Source organism: Pempheris klunzingeri, chromosome 8 (genome assembly GCF_042242105.1).
Source record: "Pempheris klunzingeri isolate RE-2024b chromosome 8, fPemKlu1.hap1, whole genome shotgun sequence".
In the NCBI taxonomy this organism is placed as follows: Eukaryota; Metazoa; Chordata; class Actinopteri; order Acropomatiformes; family Pempheridae; genus Pempheris; species Pempheris klunzingeri.
In genome coordinates, this window is record NC_092019.1 from 24,689,908 (window position 1) to 24,714,563 (window position 24,656).

At 42.4% G+C, this 24,656-nt stretch overlaps 1 protein-coding gene across 1 annotated transcript in view; it reads right to left on the reverse strand.

Annotated features, from left to right (window-relative positions):
- The window catches only part of crppa (CDP-L-ribitol pyrophosphorylase A), a 45,289-nt gene extending 20,949 nt beyond the window's left edge, over positions 1–24,340 (reverse strand). The window contains exons 1-8 of the mRNA XM_070835843.1: positions 24,090–24,340; positions 20,448–20,709; positions 17,147–17,296; positions 10,877–10,981; positions 9,741–9,786; positions 8,184–8,281; positions 2,950–3,027; positions 2,725–2,817 (exon numbers count right to left, since the gene is read on the reverse strand). Of these exons, the coding sequence (XP_070691944.1) occupies positions 2,725–2,817; positions 2,950–3,027; positions 8,184–8,281; positions 9,741–9,786; positions 10,877–10,981; positions 17,147–17,296; positions 20,448–20,709; positions 24,090–24,340 (1,083 nt within the window). The remainder of the gene's footprint in view (positions 1–2,724; positions 2,818–2,949; positions 3,028–8,183; positions 8,282–9,740; positions 9,787–10,876; positions 10,982–17,146; positions 17,297–20,447; positions 20,710–24,089) is intronic.
- Between the last annotated feature and the right edge of the window lie 316 nt (positions 24,341–24,656).

Below are 24,656 nucleotides of genomic sequence, written 5' to 3' on the forward strand. Positions count from 1 at the left end.
ATTATCTGTTGATCCATTACTCACTTAACTATCACTTTCAGCTCTGTTTTTTTTTTTTAATTACAGAGCACTACAGGAATTAATAGAGTAGAGGAGAGCAGACTGATGGAAGAAAGCCACGTGTAAGATGTTGATCTGACGACCAAGCCGAAGCAGTCTGGAGTTCAGGGTCTTGCTTTGCCGTGAAATCGTGTGATTAGTAGATGACCCGCTCTACCTCCGGAGCCACGGCATGAATATTGCAGTTCAGCATCAGTATTGTGGATAGTCTCTAACATTGTCCAACTCTTGTTATACATCATTAACACAGCGGGCAAATTAACCCAGTGCTCATGAGATTCAAACAGAATTCTCTCTCTTCTTTTTAACTCCACAACTGTGAACGTGAATAGTTCTCTACTCAACAGGTTTCTGTGGCTGTTTAGCCGACGTGGCTTCTGTTTTCACTTGAACCAAAATAATATGAGCTTCGAGAGGCTTCAGTTCGCCCACCGGAGTGCATTTGCTGGAGTATAACACAGAAAAGAAGCGGCGAATGGAGCAGAGGAGGAGCAGAGTGCAAGCAGACCTGAGCAGAGGGCAGCAGGACAGAAACATGTTCACAGTGGGAGTTGTGGGAACTCTGACATGCTTTTGTTTTGGTGTGGCAGGGAGTCGATCCTACTAAAACCCAGCTTCAGACTGTGTGTTTACACATGTGAATCCATGAGTGTGTGTGTGTGTGTGTGTATATTTCAATCTTTATTAAACAACTCACAGATAAGAGCAGGGGCTACAGAGTAATGCTGCGTGACATCTGCAGTGATTGAGACTTGTCGGACCCTGTAAGTTTATTTCTTTCTTATTACCTTGTTGCATTGTTTTGGCACTTGCTCTTTGCATTACTCTGAAGAGTTCAATTTTCCAAATTAATAACAGGATAAACAGGCCCCTTTCGCAAATGTTTAAATGTTTCTTGAAGCAGATTTGATCAGTTTGTTTTAGGTTTTTCTGTCTGCGAGCTCTCCGGTCAGAGTTTCTCCCGAGCTGCGGCGCTCCCCCTGGGAGGTGTAGGGTTTCCAAACAGCTACAGAGCTCATCAAGAAACCCGAGGTGGACTGCAGGTGACGTTTTTACAAGCGTAAAAAAAGAAAAGATTTGGCTCACTGTGTGGTACGTGTACCTTGAAGAAACTGAAACCATCCTGTGCCAGATGTCTGTGTTCACGAACATGCAAAGGAAGGTTCATTTGAAGTGTGGGAAATGATGCCGAGACATGTTTCGCTTCCAGGGAACGCAGACCTACAGTAGCTCTTTATGCACTTACTGACTGAGATTTTCAAGGAGACACAGGGTCTGATAAAAACCTGATGCAGGCTGTTCCACCACTGCAAACTTTTAGGAGGTTTTCCTTACACGTTTGAGCAACGATATGTAATAGTCGGACAGAAATTAACTCGTAAAAGCTAAAAATAGTTAATAGTTTTTGCTTTTACGAGTTGGAGTTATGAGTTAAATAGCTTCTTTTAAAATTATAATCACTCCGTGCAGAAAAATGAAGACACAACCTGTAATAAGTGCAGATTCTCAACTTTTAAAGTTTTTTTTCTTGAACAGAAACAGAAGCTGATGATGTGCAATAAAGACGGATGAGTTGATCATGTTCAATTTCCATTACCAGGATAATTGTGAATCGATCACTGTCTCGCTCGCTAAAGTACAGTCCCATATTGACTTCCTGAATCATCTAGAAAAGCCACAGGGGGGAGCCTGTCATTCCAAAATCACCACAGCTGAAGGCTGGCTTGCCCATTGTATCACCCACAAACAAAAGTTAAATGACGAGTGGAAATATTCCCAAACTGAGGCAAACAGGGAGATAAGGTGCCCGCCTACAGAACCTGCCTTAGGAAGGTGAAGGAGTTACATTATGACAATCTGTGTTGAGCTAACGTTAGGTAGGTAATGTTAGCTACAGTCAGGTAATATAGCTAAATAGCTAATTGCCTGGTTGGCATCTTGCCCGAAGCCTGGCCAGCTCACAAAAGTTAAATGACCAAGGTTTCTAGGTGACACCTGTCGGTCTGATGAAGGGCCACAGTGGTTTTTTCTTTACTAAATCGGGTCCAAAGTACTACAGTTCAAGAGGGGGGAGTTATGGTTTATGATTACCTATGCGGGGGGGGGGGGGGGGGGGGGCTCATGATTATTATTATTATGATTATAATAACAGGAACCACAATTGTTTTTGAAGGGATACTAATACTGTTTTCCTCTTATAGTTACAGATTTATGCACATGTACTTGTGAAGCCTGCTGTGTGAGGTGCCTAACACAAATCACAGCAGTAGAGATTGAGAGTTTTCAAACACACATAATAGAAACGAGTTCGATGAGGTTTTCCAGGTTGGCCTCATTACCGAGCTTGATTTTGGTGCCGGATAGACAAAAAGTTGAGATCGGTTACAAATTCAAATATTAGTTTGGTCCCTGTAAATTCTCACACCAGACTTGCAGTGCAGTTGACAGGTGATGGCTCCTGTGGATGCCAACGTATGCAATTCTTCTTGGTTCTTCTGGTTTACTAACTGGTTCACTGGTTTTAGACAACAAGAACAGCCAACTCACTGAAATATCTCAACAGCTATTTAATGGATTGTCATCTATACAGACAATCATGATCCCCAGATTATGTATTTTGTCTTTTTGTACAACCAAAGCTGCAGCTTCCATGTGTGAACTCACCCAAATGACGACTGGTGGGTGGAGAAGAGCCCGATTCGCTGCCTCTAAATCCGTCAGTAAGGCCTCCAACTCAGACAAGCAGGATCCATTGACCTGCAGACCAAGGAAAGCAAAAACTTGATGACAGCTTTTGAACCAAAGACGATTTTTTATTTCTCAACGATAACCAGCAAGATAAATATGCAAGAAGCTTTTAGAAAAGTTGTAGCTCGAATGGGAACTTACAGAAACCTGGATGAAGTTCCACTCCTTTAATAGGTACCTGCCGTTTTCTCCCAACAGATCTGGGATGACGTCCAGCTCCTGTAAGAAGGAAACGCTGATGTTTAATATTCAGCTCTGCTTGTTACAGGATGCTGAGTGATAACACTTAAAGCAATGCTAGCAAGTCCCAAAGCATCTGATGTCGCATGACTTCAGTGCTTAAAGGTTAAGAGCTTTCTGGTTTTTGTTTCAGCCGCTTCTTCAGTCGTTTAGTGTGAGAGTACTCCCACCTGTCTTCCTGCCATGAGTGATTTTATAATTAGAGGATAAAAAAAAAAATCTAAATACACTCAGGGTTTACGCAACTGAGTGGCTGATTACCTTCAACTGTAATCAGAAGCTTATTAGAACAAATGGAAGGGATGAAAAAAAGAAACTGGGCTCCTTTATACTTCTGAACTGGCAGGAAAATTCTGTCATATGCAAAAGCCGGGGACAGCGATCAGACACAAGCCAACTTAAATTTCATTACGCTGCAAATTGAGTCAAAGGCCGACGCACAGCCAAGAATCGTAAAAGCGTTTTTGCTCAAAGAACCAGGACATTTAGGCCCTAATGTTTCCATTCAGTTCAAGCCTTGGCACACGCGTGACATGAGGCAACCGGATAGTGCGCCGTGTCCACCATGTCCGTTTTACATTCATCTTTGTTGGTGTGCCTCTAATTACAGCCTGGCACTGCAATTTCACACACGCAGGAAATAAACACAGAAATAAACATCCAGAGTCTGAGTTTGGCATCGAGATACAGTTGTTCTACGCATTAAAATAACAGAAGGTAATTGAAAATGTGAAATGGATATGGGAAACATATGTCGGAGGGTTAATTGTTCTTGAAAGATAACTGCCCATGGCTTCAGGAGGAAAATCATTTCAGTCCGAAATGTAGATTTGCAGCGTTTAAAAAAAAAATGGACATGATCTAAACCAGGTTGTGCATGAAATCCCAGAGTCGGAATGTTTATTTGAATTTAGGCCTGGAGAGCCAAGAAGCCACAGAGGCTCGACGACCGAACCACTTCGAGGACACAAGAAAAACAACGTTTCAGAGCTCAGCACAGCAGTCAGCTGCTCGCTCAGATGAACTGTGTTAGATAAGTGCCTGAATACGCTTTTAAACATGAAAAAATCCCAATAAAGTATTAGGTATTTAGGTACAATGATGCTAACGTCACAATAACAGCTGATGTTTAATGTTTACCATGTTAAGTGTCTTGCATGCTAACATTTGCTAATTGGCATTATACACAAACTGCCATTCAGGCTGAAGGACGTTTCAAAAGGTATATGATCATAAATCTAAACACTGGAATAAATTCTGACCTGCTGAAGGAGATGGATGAAAAGTTAGTGGGACATCAACATGTGAGCCTGATTTCATGGCAATGCATCCAACTGTTGTTGAGACATTTCAATAAAAAACGTACAAATGAGGACCTCATGAAAGAAAAGCCTGGAGATCAAAGCCTGGAGACCGGGAGGCTTCATCCCCTGGACTTCATCACGAGTGGCCGTACAACATTCAATGGCAGCCCGTCCAGTGGTCGTTGAAATAGTTCAGTATCAACCAAAGTGGAGGGGACGGAGCGAAACATAGACCAGCATCCCCATCCTTTAAGGCATTTTTATGCTTTCATTTGAGTTTCTTGGCAGGCAAGGGGAGCAGACGAAGGTTTTATAAGTGAGAGAGAAAGAGAATGAACGCAAATCATGATGCCAGATTCAAGCGTATGTAGAAATCGCTGCTAGCAAAACTCTGAACACATTACTTATCATTATCAGTAGCTTACAGACAACTCCTTTGCTGATGTGGTGTCTGCTTAACAATACTCTGCTCTGTCTAAATGACAGACCCTCGTATAGGTTGAGGTTAATCATTAAAAAGCTTCACTTGAGTTGATAGATGAGTCTGAGAATTATCTTTGATCTGGTTATCGTACATCAACATAAAAGGAGAAGTCATAAGGGAGAGAATAAAGTGGAGGTAATTTGGCCTATATTTTAGAGGGAATACTACATGTTTATGTACTTAGCTGCCCATAAAACATCTACTCGTCTGAGTTCAGCCTTTGATCCAAATTCACTGGAGCCAAATGTTTGAATAACTTATAATTATGTACAAAAGGGGACAAGTAGGATAGTGTCGGACGGCAAAAACTGGTTTAGCACAGAAAAACTCATAGATAGGAAAATGGATCCTCGACAGATATTCAGTATTTAGTACAACAGACTAGTTTGAGTAGTAAATGTCTCATGTCCCTTTTCTGCATGTCCTTTCTCTGTGTGTCGGAAACATTCAGACAGTTGTGTGGAGAGATGCAACAATACTAACACTAAAATTCTCAAGGGATTCTCGCCATGGTTTGTAACTTAAACTACCGGTCTGACAAGCGGTAGAAAAGATTCACAGTGTTTATACTTTCACAGAAACTATCTTGGTCACCATTTGTAGTCATTAACGGCGGTAACGCAACAAGAGCAGAGATTGCAAAAACGTCTTTGGGATTGTAAACTGTGAGTCACATAGTTTTGTATCCTAACATAACGCTTCTGTTAAAACTGCTTCTTTGACAGGCCACTTTTTCATGTTTTACAATGAAATAAAGGTTAAAAAGAGATCATTTGAGACATTATAAAAGGCATGGAAGCACTGTATGTTTTTGCTCCATCAATATACAAAAGTTAGAGGACAAACAAAGGTTTAAAAACTCTTAACCCTTGTGGAATGTGGTATTTCCAGCAGTCAACTTCATTTTTTCTACACCGATTCTCCATCAACTGACAACTTTTCCTTTTTCTCTGTAAGCCTGGATTTAAACTGCATCAAATCCCGAGAGAATCCCTTAATCACATTCTTACTGTGAGTATCTTCCTCTTACTAACACATGCTGCCAAATCCTCCACCTGCGCACACACACACACACACACACACACACACACACACACACACACACACACACACACAGACACACTACACTACACTATACTACACTGTCAGTTTTCAGCTGGGCTTGAGCGGCCCAACCTTGCTTATCCCTGTATTGGATTCATGTAATGGCACTGTGACAAAGGTAATTCTTCATCTTCCGCTTCTTCCACTCGCCTTTCATCTCCCTCTCCATTCTTCATCCCTCCCGAACTCCCTGAAAAGGATGTATCTGGTTCCGAGCACACGCACCGGAAAAACACAGCCCTATCAGCCACCTGAGCGCAGACGGGAATTGTTCCAATCAGCCGTTCCAAAGAGGCCGACACCGACCCCAATCCGTCTCTGGGGCCCGGTCCAGCACCGGACAGCGAGATCCGCCCGCTTGACACCGGCTGATGAAGGACTTGGAGCGAGTTTAAAGGAGGATGGACTGTTTGGATCATGGCGGAACATGGAAACACATAATGTGGCATGCTCTGACACCCCCCTTCCACTGTCAACAGCTGCACCCGAGGAATATATATGCATCAGGATGATGCAGGAAACATGTTTCTGTACATGAAACCATGTGTGGGCGATTTGTCAGCTCTGCTCTGGAGAAGAGCAAAAGGTGATGGGCATGAAATACAAGCACATAAAGGAATGGACACAAGATCATAAACACCTGCACAATCTCATGTGATCCAATACAAAAGCCCAGCCTCGTTTCATTTTATTTAGCTAGGCAACAGAATGACTGCACAAAAGGAGAAATGCTGGAAGAGTGTTGTAAGAAGTTTCCATGGACGTTTTGATTTTTGACACATTTATTTGACTGTGTTGCCAGTGGAGTCCACCGTACCTGCTGTGGATCTACTGTAAGCCGTGTAAAGCTGCTGCCTGTCACTAAGGAGCAGGCTGATTTTTCATTAAGGCCAATCGTAGCTCACTTTCTTCTTTTAAACACAGCTTTGCGCAAAAGCTTTCTGACAGAGTCAAATCCTGTAGTCTACTTTGTGGCTACAAAACCTGTAGCCACAAACCCTTTTAACCTTATTTTGGGGGGCTTCCATTCTTTTTCATTCTTTGTATAGACAGACGAAAGGATGCTCCAGTTAGTGGCTTGGCTAATATGGCTTGCTTAAGGGATGCCCAACAGTTGTTGAGGTAAAGGAGAGCATTTCACATGTGGAAGCTCTATGTGGTCCGTGCCATCTGACTGAATATCTGCGACTGCCACTCACTTAGTGTTTTGCATATGGATGCTGTTTTCTATCGTCTATCGGGAAGAATTCTGCAAATTAAAAGGAGGATGTTTGCAACATGGGAATTTGATCTGCCCAAAAAAAAGATTAAGAGTGAAAGGGAGGGATATGAACTGTGGTGGAAAATGGGAGCTTGTCGAGTCTGACTGAGGACGAGGAGTGTGAGGAGGAGGAAGAAGAGGAGGTCAGAACTCATCACTAAACACTCTATTAATCAAGCTAACCCTCCCACAGCACGGGAAATATGACTGCCATCTGCTCTGCTGCGTGCAGGGGAGTGAGAGGTGGAGGTCGGGGATGGAGGGAGAAAATGAGGAGGCGGAAAGTGGCAGAGAGTGGATGTCCCAGACAGGCTCCATTAGAGGTCTGACTGCAGATGGCAAGTCTCACCAGCGGGCCACCCAAGTGGTGCTCACACTGAGTTTGAGGAGGTAGAGGAAAATAAAGATGAGGATCTTCATCGTAATGTCATCAGCATACCTCACACCGTAATCAGCTGTGTCTGTCCGTGCACGAAATTGCCATGAGGGACTTAGGGCGGCTGTGGGGGACAGAAGGGACCCCCCCTCCCCCCATCCAATGTATCAGATGGAGCTCAAACTTCCCTGTGTTTAGATACATTTGGTCGAGTGGAGACAGCATTCATTGTGCTAAGCGTAGTGGCATACAGCAAAAGAAGATATCCCATGATTCCCTGCGTGTGTGTGTGTGTGTGTGTGTGTGTGTGCACTCCTGGAAAAAAGGGACAACTGACTGAAAAGAGGCAGACAGAAGACACGGGTTCCACATAAACACCAAGACTCTACCATTAGTATAACAGCAGCATGTATGCTGTTGTGCTGGAGTTCATTATTTCAGAGTTTGTCTGGGGCGAGAAAAACGTCTATAAAAAGTCTCTCTTTGGTTTCACTAAAACTAATATTAGTGATCCTGGATGGCCAGTATCATGAAGCTGGTTATCACTTGTCTCTGATAACACTGAATGAAGTGTTCTTTCTCTGAGTGTCAGACTGTCACTCTTACCATATCGAGAGCTCCAACAGCCTTCTGGAGAGCATCAGCCACTGCTGCAGCTTGCGCAGATCCACCTGTGATAACACAGGCCGACTGCGATAGAGTCCCTGAAAGAGAAAGACACGTGACTCCTGTGGCACAGTGTGTAGGATTTAGGGGGATCTGTTGACTTCTATATAGCACCGGTTGAAAGACGAAGAAGAAGATGACTGAGTGCTGATACCGGCTAACCATTTGGCATTGTGAGAATTTTGAGAACTCACATTTTGACAAATGGAGAATGATACTTTAAAAAGACAAAGCAAGGGACTGTGAATCCTTATCAGCCAATGCAGCCTTTCCTACCAACGCTTTGCAACCTCACAGCTGGATGCCACTAAATCCTTCTCACTGCACCTTTAAGCTGCAGACTGTGATGTCAGTTTTCTCAGCAACTTAATCTTTAGCTTTTCCACGCCGTTAGTGGCACATGTAAAACAACGTTCAGCTCTGTGATTGGATGTTTCTTGCTGAAATGCACCTCCAGATTCGTACTTAACATCTACCTCACAGGTTTTAAATGTCCACAGAAGTGCACCTTCACTATTAACTGTGCTAGAAAATATCTGGGTCATTGGTTAATATTTTGTTCTGATGATGTAATTCGGAGAGTTTCATGCAGGACCCACTAATGCTGCAGAAGTGTGCCAACTGTCTCGTAACGTCGCCCCCCAAAACCAGGGGCTCCAGAAATAGCCGCTCCCACTTTGCAACTCTATGGTGAAATTCTAAGTTCATGGTCAGACACAGAGCAACAGTTAACTATTTCTGTGACATGAAGTTAACATGGCCAACTTGTGCAGCGCAAAAACCTTATATGATGCATCGCTTAAAAGACATCTATTGAAAAAAGAATTCAGAAGTGGTTTCTAACCAGGATACACACAACCACGGGTATGCCTGTATGCACACACACACACACACACAAAGTGGTGGATATGCATGCATGCATGTGTGAGCACACAGAAACACAAACACACACAAACTGAAACACTCAACAATTTCTCATTCTGACAGACGTGAGAACTTTCTTCCACGTCCTCTCTAAAAAACACACAATGAATTCATTCACATCAGAGGCTCTGGGAATAATCACTGTGCACCTTATGTCATCATCAAACAGGTAATTGTTGGTCCAGGTGCTGGCGGGGTGAAATATAGGGCTGTGTTTATTTCCATTTCTGTGATTGTGACAGTCTCCTTTGTCCTGACTTGCTTTCCATAGTATTCACAGACTGCTTGAACCTGCTCCAACCGAGCTGAACAATGCCACAAAGAATGTTTCCTTCTGAGTACAGTGAGGAGCTATTCAGCTCTAACTCTAATCTACCACACAAAGAGACAAAAACGTGTTCACTGCTGACCATTTAACCTGTCTGAGAGGACCTACTGCCTTCAGCTTTTCACGTATGCATGTCTACATGGATACATCATGTGTGTGTATAATATAAGAAGATGACAAATTCCTCTATGAACAGTACATACAGGACATTGTGTAATGGTAAATGTATGAAGAAAGCAACTCACCTTTGATAATGGACTCTGCAGCAGCCAAATCCCGTTTGTAGGTTACCTGAAGGACAAACACAGCTTTTATCCACAGATGTCTGACAGACAATGCAGATAGCTCTGGTTTTATTTTAAGATTCTGTGATATCTGCCTCTGAAAAATAACCCACTACTAAACAGTGTAGATCAATGGTTTCAACATGTCACAAAATGATTAATAGGAAAGGGAAAATACAAAAATATGTTTATTCTTTATTCTTTGGACAAAGCGAGAACTTTCCCAGGTGACCAGGAGCTATTTCAGAAGGCAGAACCTTACCTGAGTTTCCAGCAGAGGTCTCAGGTATAAATACAGTTTCTCTACCATTGTTACTGGCGCTAAATGTCCATGCTCTGGGCGTACTACTTCCCCCGTGGCCCAGAGATCATCGCAGCTAAGTTTGAAGTGCTGAAAGAACATATGGCATGTTCTTCTATCTGATTTGGCCAATCTTCACAGTTAACAGGAGCCTCATACAGGAGTGCGCAAAGGGAATGCTGTGCTCTTAATTTATTTCCCGCACCTCCATACACCCTGGAACTATTTTTGTCGGGAAGGGATCTAAGAGGGGAAAAATCACAACTCATACACAGAACCTGTGGCAGGGGTGAATTTATCTCTACCAAACGTTTGGGAACCACCGCTTGAATTATCGACAGTAACTGATTCATTGTTTCTGGAAAGAAAATATGCACTTCAGATTTTATTTAAATGTCTTTCTTAAATGCTTCATTCACCGTCATCTATGGAGACAGACATCTCCAAACCTTAGCACATAAAATCCAAACTCTTCATAGCTAGACATCACTAAGCCTAACTAGAAAAATAAGTCTTTTTGCATTTGGGGAGAACTGAAGTATTGAAGGCAAAAAGTTACATGACCTGACTGAGGGCTAAGTACAGAACATTTACATCTCCAATAATTCCTACATGCTAATCATGGATGTCACATTCAATACACTAGTGCTTCTTCTTTTGCCAGCACCCCTCACTTTTAATCCATGAGCTCTGTTTGTGCCCATATGATAAATCAGCAGTGGGCACACCGCTGTCCGAGCCAAACTGTCACCAACTCCACAATCCCCAACCCGAACCAGGCCCCTGGCGAGCTCACCTTCCACAGAGTTGGCGGACCCTGGATGAGCTTGGCGTTGGTGCCACAGTACTGCAGAGCCAGATGGAGACACTCGGTGCCAAACTCAAAGTCTGACTCACTGCACTGCAGATGGTGACACAACATGGACAATTGTTGACAACAATATATTTCCATCACAGTCGGTGGATCAGTGGTACACGATGTTGTTCCACTGCAGTGTTGCAACTGCATCTGTAAGCGCAACTAAATGCCCTGTTACATATACATACTGCACCTACTGACTGATACACCATGTGATAATCTATATTACACACATTTACACTACTTTACTGTCATTAGGATTGACAGTCCATGATAACATCAGCATGCCAACATGCCCACGATGACAAAGCCAGCATATTTTTAGCAGGTATAGTGTTTATCATGTTCATCATCTCTTTTAGCCTGTTACCATTCTAGCATTTGCTAATTAGCACTAAACAGAAAGTACAGCTGAGACTGGGACTGTAATGACATTGGGGCCTGAAATGGATATAATCTTGAGAAGATCATGAATGAATTTTCTTGGCAATCCATCCAACCTTCGTCTGGACACATCATGCCTCATGGAGGACCAAAGTTGATAGACCAACATCGCAATTCCTCATGGTAATCGAGATAATTGGGTTATTTCATAAGATACACTGTCAGGGGCCAATCCAAACCAAATTTCATGGCAATGTGGCCAATGGTTGAAGAGATTTCTTCTTCTTCTTACTACTTAGTACACCCTGCAATCAATAACGGCCTCCCATTGTTATTTTCAAAAGAATTCAGGGTCGGTCAAAAATTGCAATACAACATGTTCCTCTTTTGAGAAGGTGTTCCTGAGATCATTTGGTTCTGTGCAGCATGTTGTCGTCTCTTTGAGAGATAAAATTCCTCTTTAGGGTGAAATTTCTGCAAGTATTTCACTAAAATACCTTTCTGTTTGCACTGGGATCAGCACTGGTGTTTCAACAGAAGACAAACAGGCTCATAACGGGATGCTGACATCACCAGATCTTTCAGCCTCAGAGGATGATATTTTCTTTGGCTGATGGACTGTTGAACTTGTGACACTCTTGTCTTCTGAGTTAGAACTTTGGCTTTGTCAGTACGTAAGACATTTTCCCACATTGTTCTGTAAGATGTGATGTGCTTTCTGGTATAACTGTGGAACAAATGGCTTCTCTTGTATACAGAAGAAAGGGTCCAACTTTAGAGAGGGTAAGCACTTATCTTGAATCCTGGTGGTGACAGTGGTCGCTTCATGTTTACTCCTTTGCAAAACTGTTCGTCTCGGTGGAGCAACATGATCTATTTCAGGATTCTGTAGTGTTCCCCTACTTGAAATCTTCTTGCATCCCATTCTCAGTCTAAACACTTAAACTCCGGTGTTACTCACAGGGATTGATTTGTGTTGTTGTGACTTTAACTATTTTTTACCATAAATGTTTAGGTAGTTACTAAGAAAAGGGTACTTTACTGTGCTCCCCATTTCCAACAGACATAGTTTGTTCTAGTACTTTATTTTCCCCCATTTTTTTTAAGTAACAGTTTCAAGGCTCATTAGAAAGTAAAACATGTGGGTCTAGTAGATTTCATTGGAAAGACAGGCTGCACATACAAACTTGATGTTTTTTTAAACCAACAGTTTCCATAAATATGTTACCTGTTGCACAAGTATATGCGTGACTGTGGCTGCCCCTCTTGAAAAGGAACAGTGTCACTTTGGAGAGAGAAAAAAAATATATGAAAAATCTCTTTGTGCCGAACAAATGTGTGACTGAGCTCAATTTATTTTAAGTGAGTTCAAATCTTTGTTGTTTTTGCTCAGTGTTAAGTTGTGTCAATGAAAATTTCAAAGTTAAGTATTTGTGGATGTCTTTGTATCCCATGACTAAACGTGATGATGTAAACGGAAAATATTTTGACAACAATAATTATGGCGAAATCTCTGTTCTCGCTTTTTCAGAGTGCTCTGATTGCTTTTATGTGGCCTCTTTTGAGTGCTGTGAACTTTTCAGAGGGGCACTGGTGTCGTCGCTGTCGCTCCTTGGAGAAGGAGGAGAAGCTTCTCGTGGCCGTGCCTGTATATCCAGAGCTTTGTGGTAGATCCAACAGAAGCTCTCGCAGCAGAGACAGAGTTAACCATTATGGAGCAGATTGGCAGACACTGACTGTTGCTGGTGAGGGTTGTGCTCTTATCACCCGTTGTGTTAAAGTGTTAAGTTAGCTATCAAGCTCATGTCCATCTTTAGAGGTAACAGGTAAGCATGAGGGGAAGGATGCTCAGCAGCAGTCAGTGATATAATAGCATAGGAAAAAGCCCTACACCCCAGCATCCTGCCAGTGTTTTCCATCACACAGCACAGAGACAGAGGGGCCCCTTCACTAAGGCAGATAATTAAACTACTGTAACATGCGGGGGCCATCAAGAATTGTTGTGTTATAGATATGAGCAGAAATTAAACACGGCTTGTGAAGGAAATATGACTGTACTGCACTTTTTCTAAAAAACTTCAGGCATACAAGTACGCTGACTCCATCACACATAGGTCAGCTTATTTCTCACCGGAACATTTGGGGTAAATATAAGCCAGGTGAAATGTGCCTTAACAAAATCCATTACAGTATCATGAGACTGTCTGAAAAAAGATGACTAAAACATTAGCTGAGTTCCACTGACTAAATATTAACTAAAACAAGACTATCGTGACAACCACAATTTTCGGTAAGCGACTGAAATGAAGCTACATTTAATATTCCCCGTCAAACTGAACACTGGTGCAGTGTTCCATATGCAAGTTAGTGGGTGAGCTTTTAGGCCTTGAGGATATAAAAACTAAACACCTAAATGTGAAGTGCTAAAATCCGCCTGCAGGATTAGGGTGTTAACTGTCTTGTTAGTCTTGTGTACTTGCCGTTTGATCAATAATTTCCTGATCTGAATCAAGTTGTCCAATTTTAGCGACTGCCGTTTGCTACAGTTGACCATATGGAAGTCCAATATTCACTCTACTACCTCCGTTTTTGTCTCCACAAACTCCCGAAGGAACCATCAGTTAATGCTTTGCTATGTTCACCTGCTAGTTGCCAGCTCTGTCTCCTTGCTATACGGTGCTCAGCGGTACAGTAACGTACAGTGGTACAGCGGGTTTGTCAGAGATTTGAGCTGGAAAGCGTTGTCGGTTTCTGCTGCAGAAAACAAAGCTGATGACCGAAGCGAGACTAAAATAGAAAGGTGGCGAACCAGAAAACCAAAACACTGAGCTGAAAGATGCCCCACCGAACAGAGGGGCGATAATTCTCACTGACCCCTTGACTGGAGCAGCTTTGAACTAAGGTATTATAAAATATCATTTTAGTTTTTCTGCCAAAACCGTGTCGTCACCCACACCAGCGTTGAAAATCATTTCTCCTCTTCACTAATCTAATCTAACTAATCGCTAACCTTCATTACAATTACTTCATGTACTTTAGTTGCACTGATGAACATTTTATTTGTGCTTTGACTCACAGCTGGGAAAGCTCAGTTTGTGTAGATCACATGGAAGTTTGGATCGAGGCGATGAGCTCATTTGGATTAAAATACAGTCACGACTACAAAGACAAATCCATGCTACCTGAGATAATACCTGGGTAATATTTTATCGAGCTATAAAAGAGAGGGGTCTTTTATTCCAGGGACCCTGGAACAGAGGAGAGAAATTACAGCAGAAATACGCTCTCGGTCTTGAGGTAATTTAACCTTTAGCATTTTCTTCCTGTACAAAAGCTTTCTCGGGGGACTGGATAAAGTGTCTCCCCCTTTGTCCTTTCAGCCCTAAGTTCTTCTACTCTCAATGGATGTCAAGCTACAAATGTGCAGCTCTCACAGATTTTTCAAGAGCATGTCCTACAGTCCTAACCTGACACTTTCCCTATCTTTTTTGAAAGGTTAAAGAGGAGGAGAACAACAGGAGGAGACAGGGGAACACACTCTCAATCGAATCCAACCTTCTCTCTCTCCAGTGACTCTCTCAATTTGTCTTAATTTTTGCAGTTTTTCTGAGAAGGCCAACGCCAGAGCCAACAGCGCCCTCAAAGCAATCTGAAATTTCATATGTGTCAGGAATAAAAAATAACTGCAGACAAATGGGGCTCCGATTGGAGGCATACTTAAGCTCTTAGCTCAAAGTTTGCTGCGTCCTTCAAAAGCGTGGCAATCGGAAGAACCATCTAATGGAGGCATGGTTGAAAAAACAAACTCAAAGTGTCTTAAAAATAAATAAGGTCAACTCCTGCAACTCAAGTTTCGCATTAAATTGGCTTGGATCAGCCTGCCAAGTCTCCGCAATAAGCCCCCGCTTTCAAAAGGAGAAACAACACATTTACGGCTTACGTCAGAGGACAAATTCTTTCCATTTTTCAGGTACACATATTAAAATGCACTCAACTGCTGAGGCTATTAATCCGAATCCACCTAAATGTGCCATGTAATTTCAGGGCTCTTTCGCCATTTTTTCCAGCTGAGCCTTTGTTCACTTTTGTTCCACAGACTAATCCGCTGCAGTGTGGCAGAATATATTAATGTGTCATTTCTTTCCCAGACGCAGCAGAGGCCAAGTGAAAATGATAGCACCCACGCCACAAGCTCTTCAGAGTGAAACCCTGCAGGTTCTGGCACATCAGCCGAACAATGAAGGACTGTAAAGGCCTGTTATGATGTATGAGCAGCATAAAGTCCGTTGTCATCTAAGTAGTGTAATTTTTTTAGCATAAATCTCAACCTGACTGTCATTTCTTCAAAATTTGAGAGGCTTTCTGGAGCAACTATTCAACAGCAGGAGTGAGCGGCACATGCCTGCAGGATCTGATGGGTCCATCCTGCAATATAAATCTTTATTTTCACAAATGTAGCTATTGTAGAAGTCACACTTATGGTTGCATGTGCGCTGAGCAAACCCTGGATTGCAGCAAATATACGTATGTCCCAATAAAAACCAGTGGGATTTCATCAGTTAATATTTTGTTTGTTTTAATAAAGAGCTGGATCTCCCAAATCCTTCTTCAGCTAAATGAAAACAAATCTGAAATCATTCCTTTTGGTCCACCCCAGTTTTACAAAAACATCTTGGCTACCTGTCTACAAATGTCAAACCTGCAGCCAGAAGCCTGGATGTTATATTTGACAAAGAACTTTCATTTGAAAAATAAGTAATAAAAGTTGTTCAACCATGTTTTTAATCAACTGAGGAGTATCTCTTTTTCTCAAGAGGGTCATCCATGCTTTTATGTCATCTCAGTATTCAGGGTTCAGCCAAAAAACGATCTTCAGCTGGTTCAGCTGCTCAGATTTCACAAATACTAGAAGACACGATCCTACCAGCCATGTTGTGGCCTTTAACGTTTTACTCATCACCTTTAAAGCACTTCATTGTTTAGCTCCCAGCTGCGTTGCTGATTTGCTGCTCCCCTATGAGGCAGAGCGCAGCCTCTGCTGTTCCTAAGACCTGGTTCAAGACTGAGGATGATCTGGTTTAACAATCAAGGTCCCTCAGCTCTGAACTTCCTGCCAGAGGATCTGAGGCCGCAGAATCAGTGACAACTTTTAAATCACCTCTCAACACTTAAGCCTTTTCTTAATGCACGCACACTGTTTTCCTTTCCAGGTCCAATCTGTTTTATCATTATCAATGATTTCATCGTATTGCTGGGAATTTCATTCCATTTCAGTTTTTTGTCATTTTAATTGTCTTATTATATTTGTCTCATACCAGTCCAGTATTGGTAGGGTCATGTACAGCACTTTGCAGCTTATCTACTATAGTAGATAGTGGTCAGCATGCCCTCAGTTTGGAGGAGCAGACAGGAGATCTGGTACGGACACTAATATTGTGGTGTATTGTAGAGATATTTTAGCCACCTAAAAAAAAAGACCAACCCAAAAAAAAAAAAACCCAGAATATTTTCACTGGTTTATATTCCCATCAGAGAGGCTTTTGCTTCCTTCCTTTCCGTCTACGCTCACTTCAGCGCCACCAGACTTCATTGAGAAAAACAGTGATTTTACCTTTTGGAACATGGGAATAGAGTTAGTGTCCAAACTAACCAATTAAAACACCAAAGTCACACAGTGACACAAACTCGAGGCGGCGGCAGACCAGAGTAAAATGCAAAGTAAAATGCCTGACTGCGCTGATTTAATGATAAAGTCATTAACAATCAACATCTGCAACATCTGACCTCTTGTGTATTAAAGGTAAGTTAAAGAGCGGACTCTACCCTCTGGTAGGCTTGAGAGATGACCTCATACGTGAATCCTTGAGGCATCTCGCTGGCTCTGTACTTGGCTCGCTCCAGAGAATGATCCAGATAGCCCTCTGGTGTGGTGGCTATCACCGTGGAAACGAGAGGTCGGATGGCTCCTGCTGCCTGGGAGACACAGCAGAAGATTCAGTAGAGTTCAGAAGAATTACTTTAATGAAGTTTGAGAGTGAAAGGCTGTGACAGTAGAAAATGTCTTATCTATTACTATGTAGGCGTAAAGTGTGGAAAAACACCTGTTTTTGTTGTTTCTCCTGAAAAAAATTGGTTTTACAAGCAGATTCATATAGAAAAACACATAGAAGACTAAAAATGTCTAGACGGCAATATCCTGAAGTCAAAAGTCGAACGCCTGAGCAAGGACTATTTTATTACACCTTAAGTGGGCACAAACCCCAGTTTCTAAAGCAAATGTGGTGAACCCTGTGCTATCTACAAGACATTTCAAAGTGGAACACATTCAAAGTGGTGGGATAGTCACAAATAGAGGTGAACAGACACAGGTCCACACTGGGCAGCAGGGAATGAGCTGAAGGTGCATCAAGTCCATTTGGAAACACATCAATCTGACCAAAGGTTTGCAGTGATAATAAAGTGTGTGACCTCACAGATGTACAGTCCAGGGAGAGGAACAGAGAGGAAAACTGGAGTCTCCAGGAAGTTCTGAAGTTCTGTCACTGAAGAGTCACAGTAAACATCTGGACTGACTGACATCAAAACCGCCATATACAGTAATGTTACATCCCCAATGGTGATACTTCTTTCCACTTTGCATGTCCACTATTGATGATATAAGATGTAAAAAGTGGCTTTCCTGACTATAAATCATGAGGACTATGAGATGCTGGCAGTATTTAGTTGTCTAAATGACAAAAGTACAAACGCTTGTACTTGTCTGCAATAGCTGCAGGGTAATCCTTGAGGGCAGCATTGTCAATTGTCAACCCTAACTTTAAAAATACCAGAGTTCTTTTTTCCTGCTCAGCCATAGCTGCACGTTTTCAAAGCGAGGATATTTTTCCTGATTATACTTCGAGTCAGCAGCCATATTAAACACGATAAGTCCATCTTAACCAGCACAGCTGGAGTACGCACGGCTTGCACTTCCTCCCTCTGAAATTCTAAATAATCAACATATCTGAGATAATATTTTCATCTCACTATAGCATGATTGAAGACAGTTTCCCCGGCCTGGACAGTCGGCCAGCGTGTGTGTGAGAGAAACGCCTCGCGAAACGGAGAGGAAAGCAAACATGTGTTCTGCGTGTGGCACATGCCGTTAAAATCATAATCAATCTGCCGCTTTCCAGAGGAGACAGGCTTCCTGCCACGAGCGTGGATGCTGGCAAGATAATGGAGACCAGACCGCCTGCTGTGAAAGGCCATCCACAGCACACACACACACACACACACACACACACACTCACAAACACACCATAACCGCTGGCCTCGTGTCAGGGGGCTCTTGCTCTCTTTACAACCTGTGCGACCTCCGTTCTCTCTGCTGCCGAGCCTCAGCCATGAATCACTACGAGGCTAACGTGGGTGTGCTCGTCACATTCGGCCCAAATGTTTTTCATCCATCACTGATGAAATAAACGCCACCTCCGCCAGGAGCGAAGGATCTGCCAATATGATAAACAGCTCGTGTAAAAATGGAGCGGCCCCCTTGTGCAAAGGGGCGAGCTGAAGGTGCGATCACAAGACCTGTTTGTCTTCTTCGGCCTGAGCCCAACTGGAGAACGTAACTGTGTTGTGTTTAAGTGTTTGGTGTGTTTGTGTTCACACTGTGCGGTGAAAAATGAAGCACAGGGCGCACACACACACACACACACACAAGTCATGCGTTCCTTCTGGTAACCTGTCGTCCCACCAGGTGAAAGGTTTGACTCCAGCCGCTGTGATGGATTTGTTTACCCTCGCGCTGCAGCTGACCACGTCTGGTTTTTGAAGTATGAGCTACAGTGGAGATTTGATTAGCTGCACTATGCTTTCCAGGAACGAGGGACTGACAGCATTTTTGGAGCTGTTTTCTCTTTTTGTAGAAGGGTTACGATCGCTCTCTGGACTGCTTTCCTCTTGGAAATGGAAACATCCAGCCCGTATCTGCTATTGGAAAAACTGACAGTCCATAGAGGTTACACATCTTCAAGTCATATTTGCAAATGGGAGCTTTGGAGATAACGTTAATTACGATCATGTCCAAGTTTATGAAGCTTTGAACGTTTCCTCAAGGCAGAGGGACCGAATTCAGTGTCTGCAATGAGTAAAGGCCTCATTACCTCTGATTTCTAACAGACATCATCTTCTGTCTGCTTTATTTTGCTGGATAAAATATTCATTTTTATATCCTCCCGCTATGCAAAAGGTTTCCAGATTGGCTACAGTTTAGAGTCATGAAGTGACAAATGATCATGTGTTTAAGGGCTACAACTAGTGGTTATTTTCATTATTGGTTAATCTGCCAGTTATTTTCTTCATGAATCGATTGTTTGGTCTAAAACAAGCATCCGAAAATAGTGAAAACTGAAACATCCCAGTTTCCCAGAGCTGATGGTGACTTCTTCAAATATCTTGTTTTGTCCAACCAATAGTCAAAGACATTCAGTTTAATATCATATAACAACAAAGCTGATTAATCGCTGTCAGCTATTCTCTGATAAGTAATTCATCTTGAGCCATTTTTGACAAACATACTGAACATTTCATTGTTCTAACTTCTCTACCTCATCTTACATTACAGTAAATTGAATATTTTGGGGTTCTACACAATAGTCAGGCAGCTTGAGGACATCATCTTGGATTCTGGGAAATTAAGATGCCATTTTTCACAATTTTCTGGTAAAGATAATTCATTAATATTTGGTAACATAAATAATTGTTAGCTGCAGCCCTATATAAGATACAATGCAGCAAATGCTCACATTTGAGGAGCTGGAACCAGAGAATGTTTGGCTTTTTTGCTCGGAAAATTATCATTATCATTATTATTATTAGTGTTATTTTTATTAGTAGTAGTAGTATTGTTATTATTGTTTTGATTATATCTTGATATATTGATTTAGTAGAATTAAGTAGTTTTGCAATAATTCTGACAATACGATTGACTAATAAATCATTTTGTCTCTTTGGTACCAAAGTCGTCACTTGTCACCAAATAAACCAACAGACACAGTTATATAATCTAATACAAACACAACAATGCTGAAGAATGTCAGTATCCAGGTGTTTCAGTTAAAACAGCTTTTATCATACTGACCCCTTGTTCCTTGGCAGCCATGGCTATCTTGTACAGAAAGTCCTCTTCCACAAAAGGCCGCACGGCATCGTGGATGATGACCACCTTTGGTCTGTGGGCCTCCTCGCCCAGAGCCAGGACTCCGTTACATATCGACCTGTGGCGAGTGGAGCCGCCTGGCACCGCTCGAACCTTCCTGTGCTGGAAGCGCTGGAGGATGTCCGTCATCAGGTCCATGTTTTCTTTGGCAACAACGACCACAATGCTCTGGATCCATGACACCCTGCAAGAACACGTCTGCTCAGCAACATCTGTTTTGTCAGGTGAGAGGTTAGAGAGGCCAGGGAGGAGAGACAGACCATCACACTCACCCTGAGCTTCCTACATTTAGGAATCAGGGCTGCAACTAGTCTATAGATTATGATTGTTTCATCTGGAGAAAGTGGAAAATGTCTTATTAAAGGTTCCCAGAGCCCAAGGTGACATCTGTTTGTATTGGCTGATCAACAGTCTGAGAAATCCTCACATTAGAGGCCAAGACCAGCAAATGTACAATGCAAGAATGTTAAAACAACAAGCTAGTTGTTGTTTCTCCCTGCTTCCAGTGTTTCTGCTAAGCTCAGCTGAGCACCTGCTGGCTTTGGTGTGATCTCATTCTTCTGACCTAATTCAGCAAGAAAAGGAATGAGCGAATTTCCCAAAACGTTGAACTAGTCCTTTAATAAATGCCTTAAATGATCACCAAATAAAATTTGATTCCCGCTGATTGATATAATGAATGATTTCAAAATTATGCAAAATAAAGTTACGTGTATCGATTTGGTGCTTGTGAGTGAGCAGGTCTGGGACTGTGGATCTGACGCTGACGACCCATGACCCTCCCACGCTGGAGCCCGTCTGTAATCAGCGGGGCCACACAGGCAGCATCCCTGCTCTCTGGTCCCAGGATGCTGCTGCGTTCATTTCCCGACAACACGTAAACAGTGAGAAGAAGCTGCGAGGAAACGCGTCTGATTCTAAACACCGGTTGTTATTGTATCATTGCAGCGACAGTCGGGCAGTGATCTCAGCGCAGTGTAAACACCCACGCTCTATGGCGTCTGTAATCAGCAGGCAACATCACTGTGTGTCCTCCGCTGGTGGAACAAAGACACAATAAACACAAAACCTGCACTCTACATTCAGGAAGTAAGTGAAGTGAGTAAGCTTGATTTATAGATTTCCATGTCCACCTGAAACTGAGTGATAGGACGATATATACCAAAGCCACAGTGATTCGTCAACTGATTTATTCTTCAAGCAAGAATTCCAAAAGTGTGATTGATGATTGATGATTTTGCCGTATATCAACTAATCGGTTAATTGACCACTCATCGCTCTTGAGTCTTGCACAATATCAAACTGGATATCTGGACAACTGCACTGGCAAACTAAGGCGTGTAAAGACGTCACCATCGACTCTGGGAACCTGGGATGTCACACTTTTCACTTTGTATGTTTTATAGACCAAAGGGTTCATTGATTATATATAATAATATAGAGCGAAAATGAAAATAATCTACAGATTAATCAGTACAAAAAGTAATGGACGGATGCAGCCCTTACATACACTACTCACTAAAAGTTAGGGATATTCGGCTTTCAGGTGAAATCTCAGGATGAACCTAAAATGCATTCTAAACTTTCCAGGTGAACTTAATGTGACCTTCTCTAAACTTTTGAATGCACATGTCCAACTGTTCAGTGTCTCAGTACTTTCTGCACAAGTTGCTGTTCTCTAACAAGAAGCTTAACAGCAACATTCACAACAGGTTTGATCCATGAATCCACCAATACATTTCCTGCTTCAGTTAGAATTGGTATTTAAACAGTCCTCCTCATCCTGCTGTTCACATTCTGACATCATGAGACCAAGACGACACCTAACAGTTGATCAGCAGCACCTCAACACTGGAGGCTTCAAACAGGAAGTCCTCAGACGGAGGTGTTCACTGAGCTTAGAGGGTCACAGAGTGTCATCAGGAGGTTGGAACAGTGATACAGAGACTGGAAGAGTCACAGAAAGGAGAGGAGTGGACGTCCTTTGGCCACATCCCAATTTATTGAGACACTGAAAATGTTTTGTTGTGGTATACCTACCACTGTTGTTAGATTTTCTTCAAATAAATTGTTTAAGAAGAAGAAATTACCATTGCATGCTGATACTTAAATGCCCTACTTTCATGATATAATATCACTGTAGCATTCACTTTTTACATTTTCCATATATTTCACCTGAAAGTCGAATATCCCTAACTTTTTGTGAGTAGTGTATATCGTCATTTTGTCATACCTACATCCCTGAGTGTGTTCAGCCACGGGGGACAATGTTAATCGATGAGCAGGATTGATTTAAAGTAATAATACATTTTGTATGATTTCTGCATTACTATGATGACGGAACTGGATTTGTCAGATAGTTCATTTGCCGGATCGGCTGAAGATGGACATTCCCATCTGGTTATTTTATCAATAGTCTCCTCATAGATTGTTCAGATCATTTACTATATCACAATACATATATTGTAATATCAACGAATCCATTTTTTCCCACAACACTACCTTTATCCTCAGACAACGGAGGTGAATGACTGAACTCACAGCAGGACCAAAAGTGTGCAGCATTAACTCCATATGAGAAACGAATGCATCTCACCCCTGGGCTTTCACAGCGCCTGCAAATGTGTTTGAAACAGTATAACGGATGAATTCTCATCACAAGGAACCCTTATCTTGGTGTTTCCAAAGCTTTGAGGCCCATCTCATGGCCTTCCTCAGGAGTTAGAGGGGTTCAGCTGTTATGGAGACAGTTAAGCTCTTATCACATGCCATAAGTGTTGCATTTTATTTTAGAGATGTGGTCAGATGATACTGAACTAGTCCATTCATAAAACGGTTTGTTGACTTTTCTTTACTTTAAACTTTTAATGCTGTGAGTCCAACAATGGCCAAATAAAAACGTATCTGCCTGGTCCAGGGTTAAGTCTCGTTTACATAAGTCATTTACGTGAACTGACCCTTTATTATTTAAGCTGGAGCAGGTGACACTGTGTGACAACTTCATACACAGATTAGTCTCATTTCAAACAATGTAACAACTCTGTTCCAAAAAGGCATGCATTCAAATCTTAATTAAGTAAAAGTGCAAACATATGAACATCAAACTGTAGTTTAAGCTGCTACAGGTGGGGCTAAAACTAGTTACTTTATCCTTTTCCTGCTGGGTAGTTTAATGATCCCAGGGTGAAAGTCAACATAGTTTTATCTCAATCTATAACATTTCCTTATAAACTATTTTAGTGTACTTCACATTATTATAAAATGGGGTTAGGGTTAGTTATCTGATCACTTAGTTGAGTACAATAGTGCTATAATAGTAAAGTAAATCACATGTACTGGATCAGAAAGATAAAATATCAGAAAGTGAACCTATTTCAGTGCAGAGGATCTAATTTGTGAAGCCAATTAAACTGTGACCGCTTAGTGAGTAAACGGCAGCACAGACACAGACACACCGTCAGAGGAAGCGGAAGTCCGGACTGAGTGACGGTTTGTTTCCGTCACCTGTCCGCTTCCTGAAACACATTACGGTCTACTCTATCTCCTATTTCAGCCTGCTCCTACCTCTCGAAAGCCTGGATAGTGTAGCTTATGAGCGGCCGGCCCAGAAACAAGCAGAACTGTTTGGGTGTCTGTAGTCCGGTTCTCTCTCCAGTGCCGCCGGCAGGAAGAACCACAGACACCGGGAAGTCCACGCTGTTTCCCTCCCGCTGGTGGTCGCTCTTCCCGGCTTCGTGGGTTAAGAAAACCCCAGGATGAGCGGGCCTGTCCGGGTCACAGTTATCGCGCTGCATGTTTACGTGGGTAACCTCCATCAATTCGTGGGTGGGGGTTGGAGAAGGGGTCACGGCAGGTCATTCCTAAATATGTGCATGCCCAGGTAATGCGCGAGGGGGAGGGGGGGGAAGCAGCGGCAACGTGGGAGACAGTTGGGAAACACCGCTGTCAAGTGGGATCAGTTTAATAGTGTACTTCCGGCAAAGGATTTCAAAATAAAACCCTCGAGGCTTGTTTGGTTTTTACCACTAATTACCTTAAAATGGAAAACACATTTATGGTGGAGTACTTGTTACTCTTTAACCTTCAGTAAGTGTTTTTAGTGGTGGAAAACTATTTGAAACCACAATTACA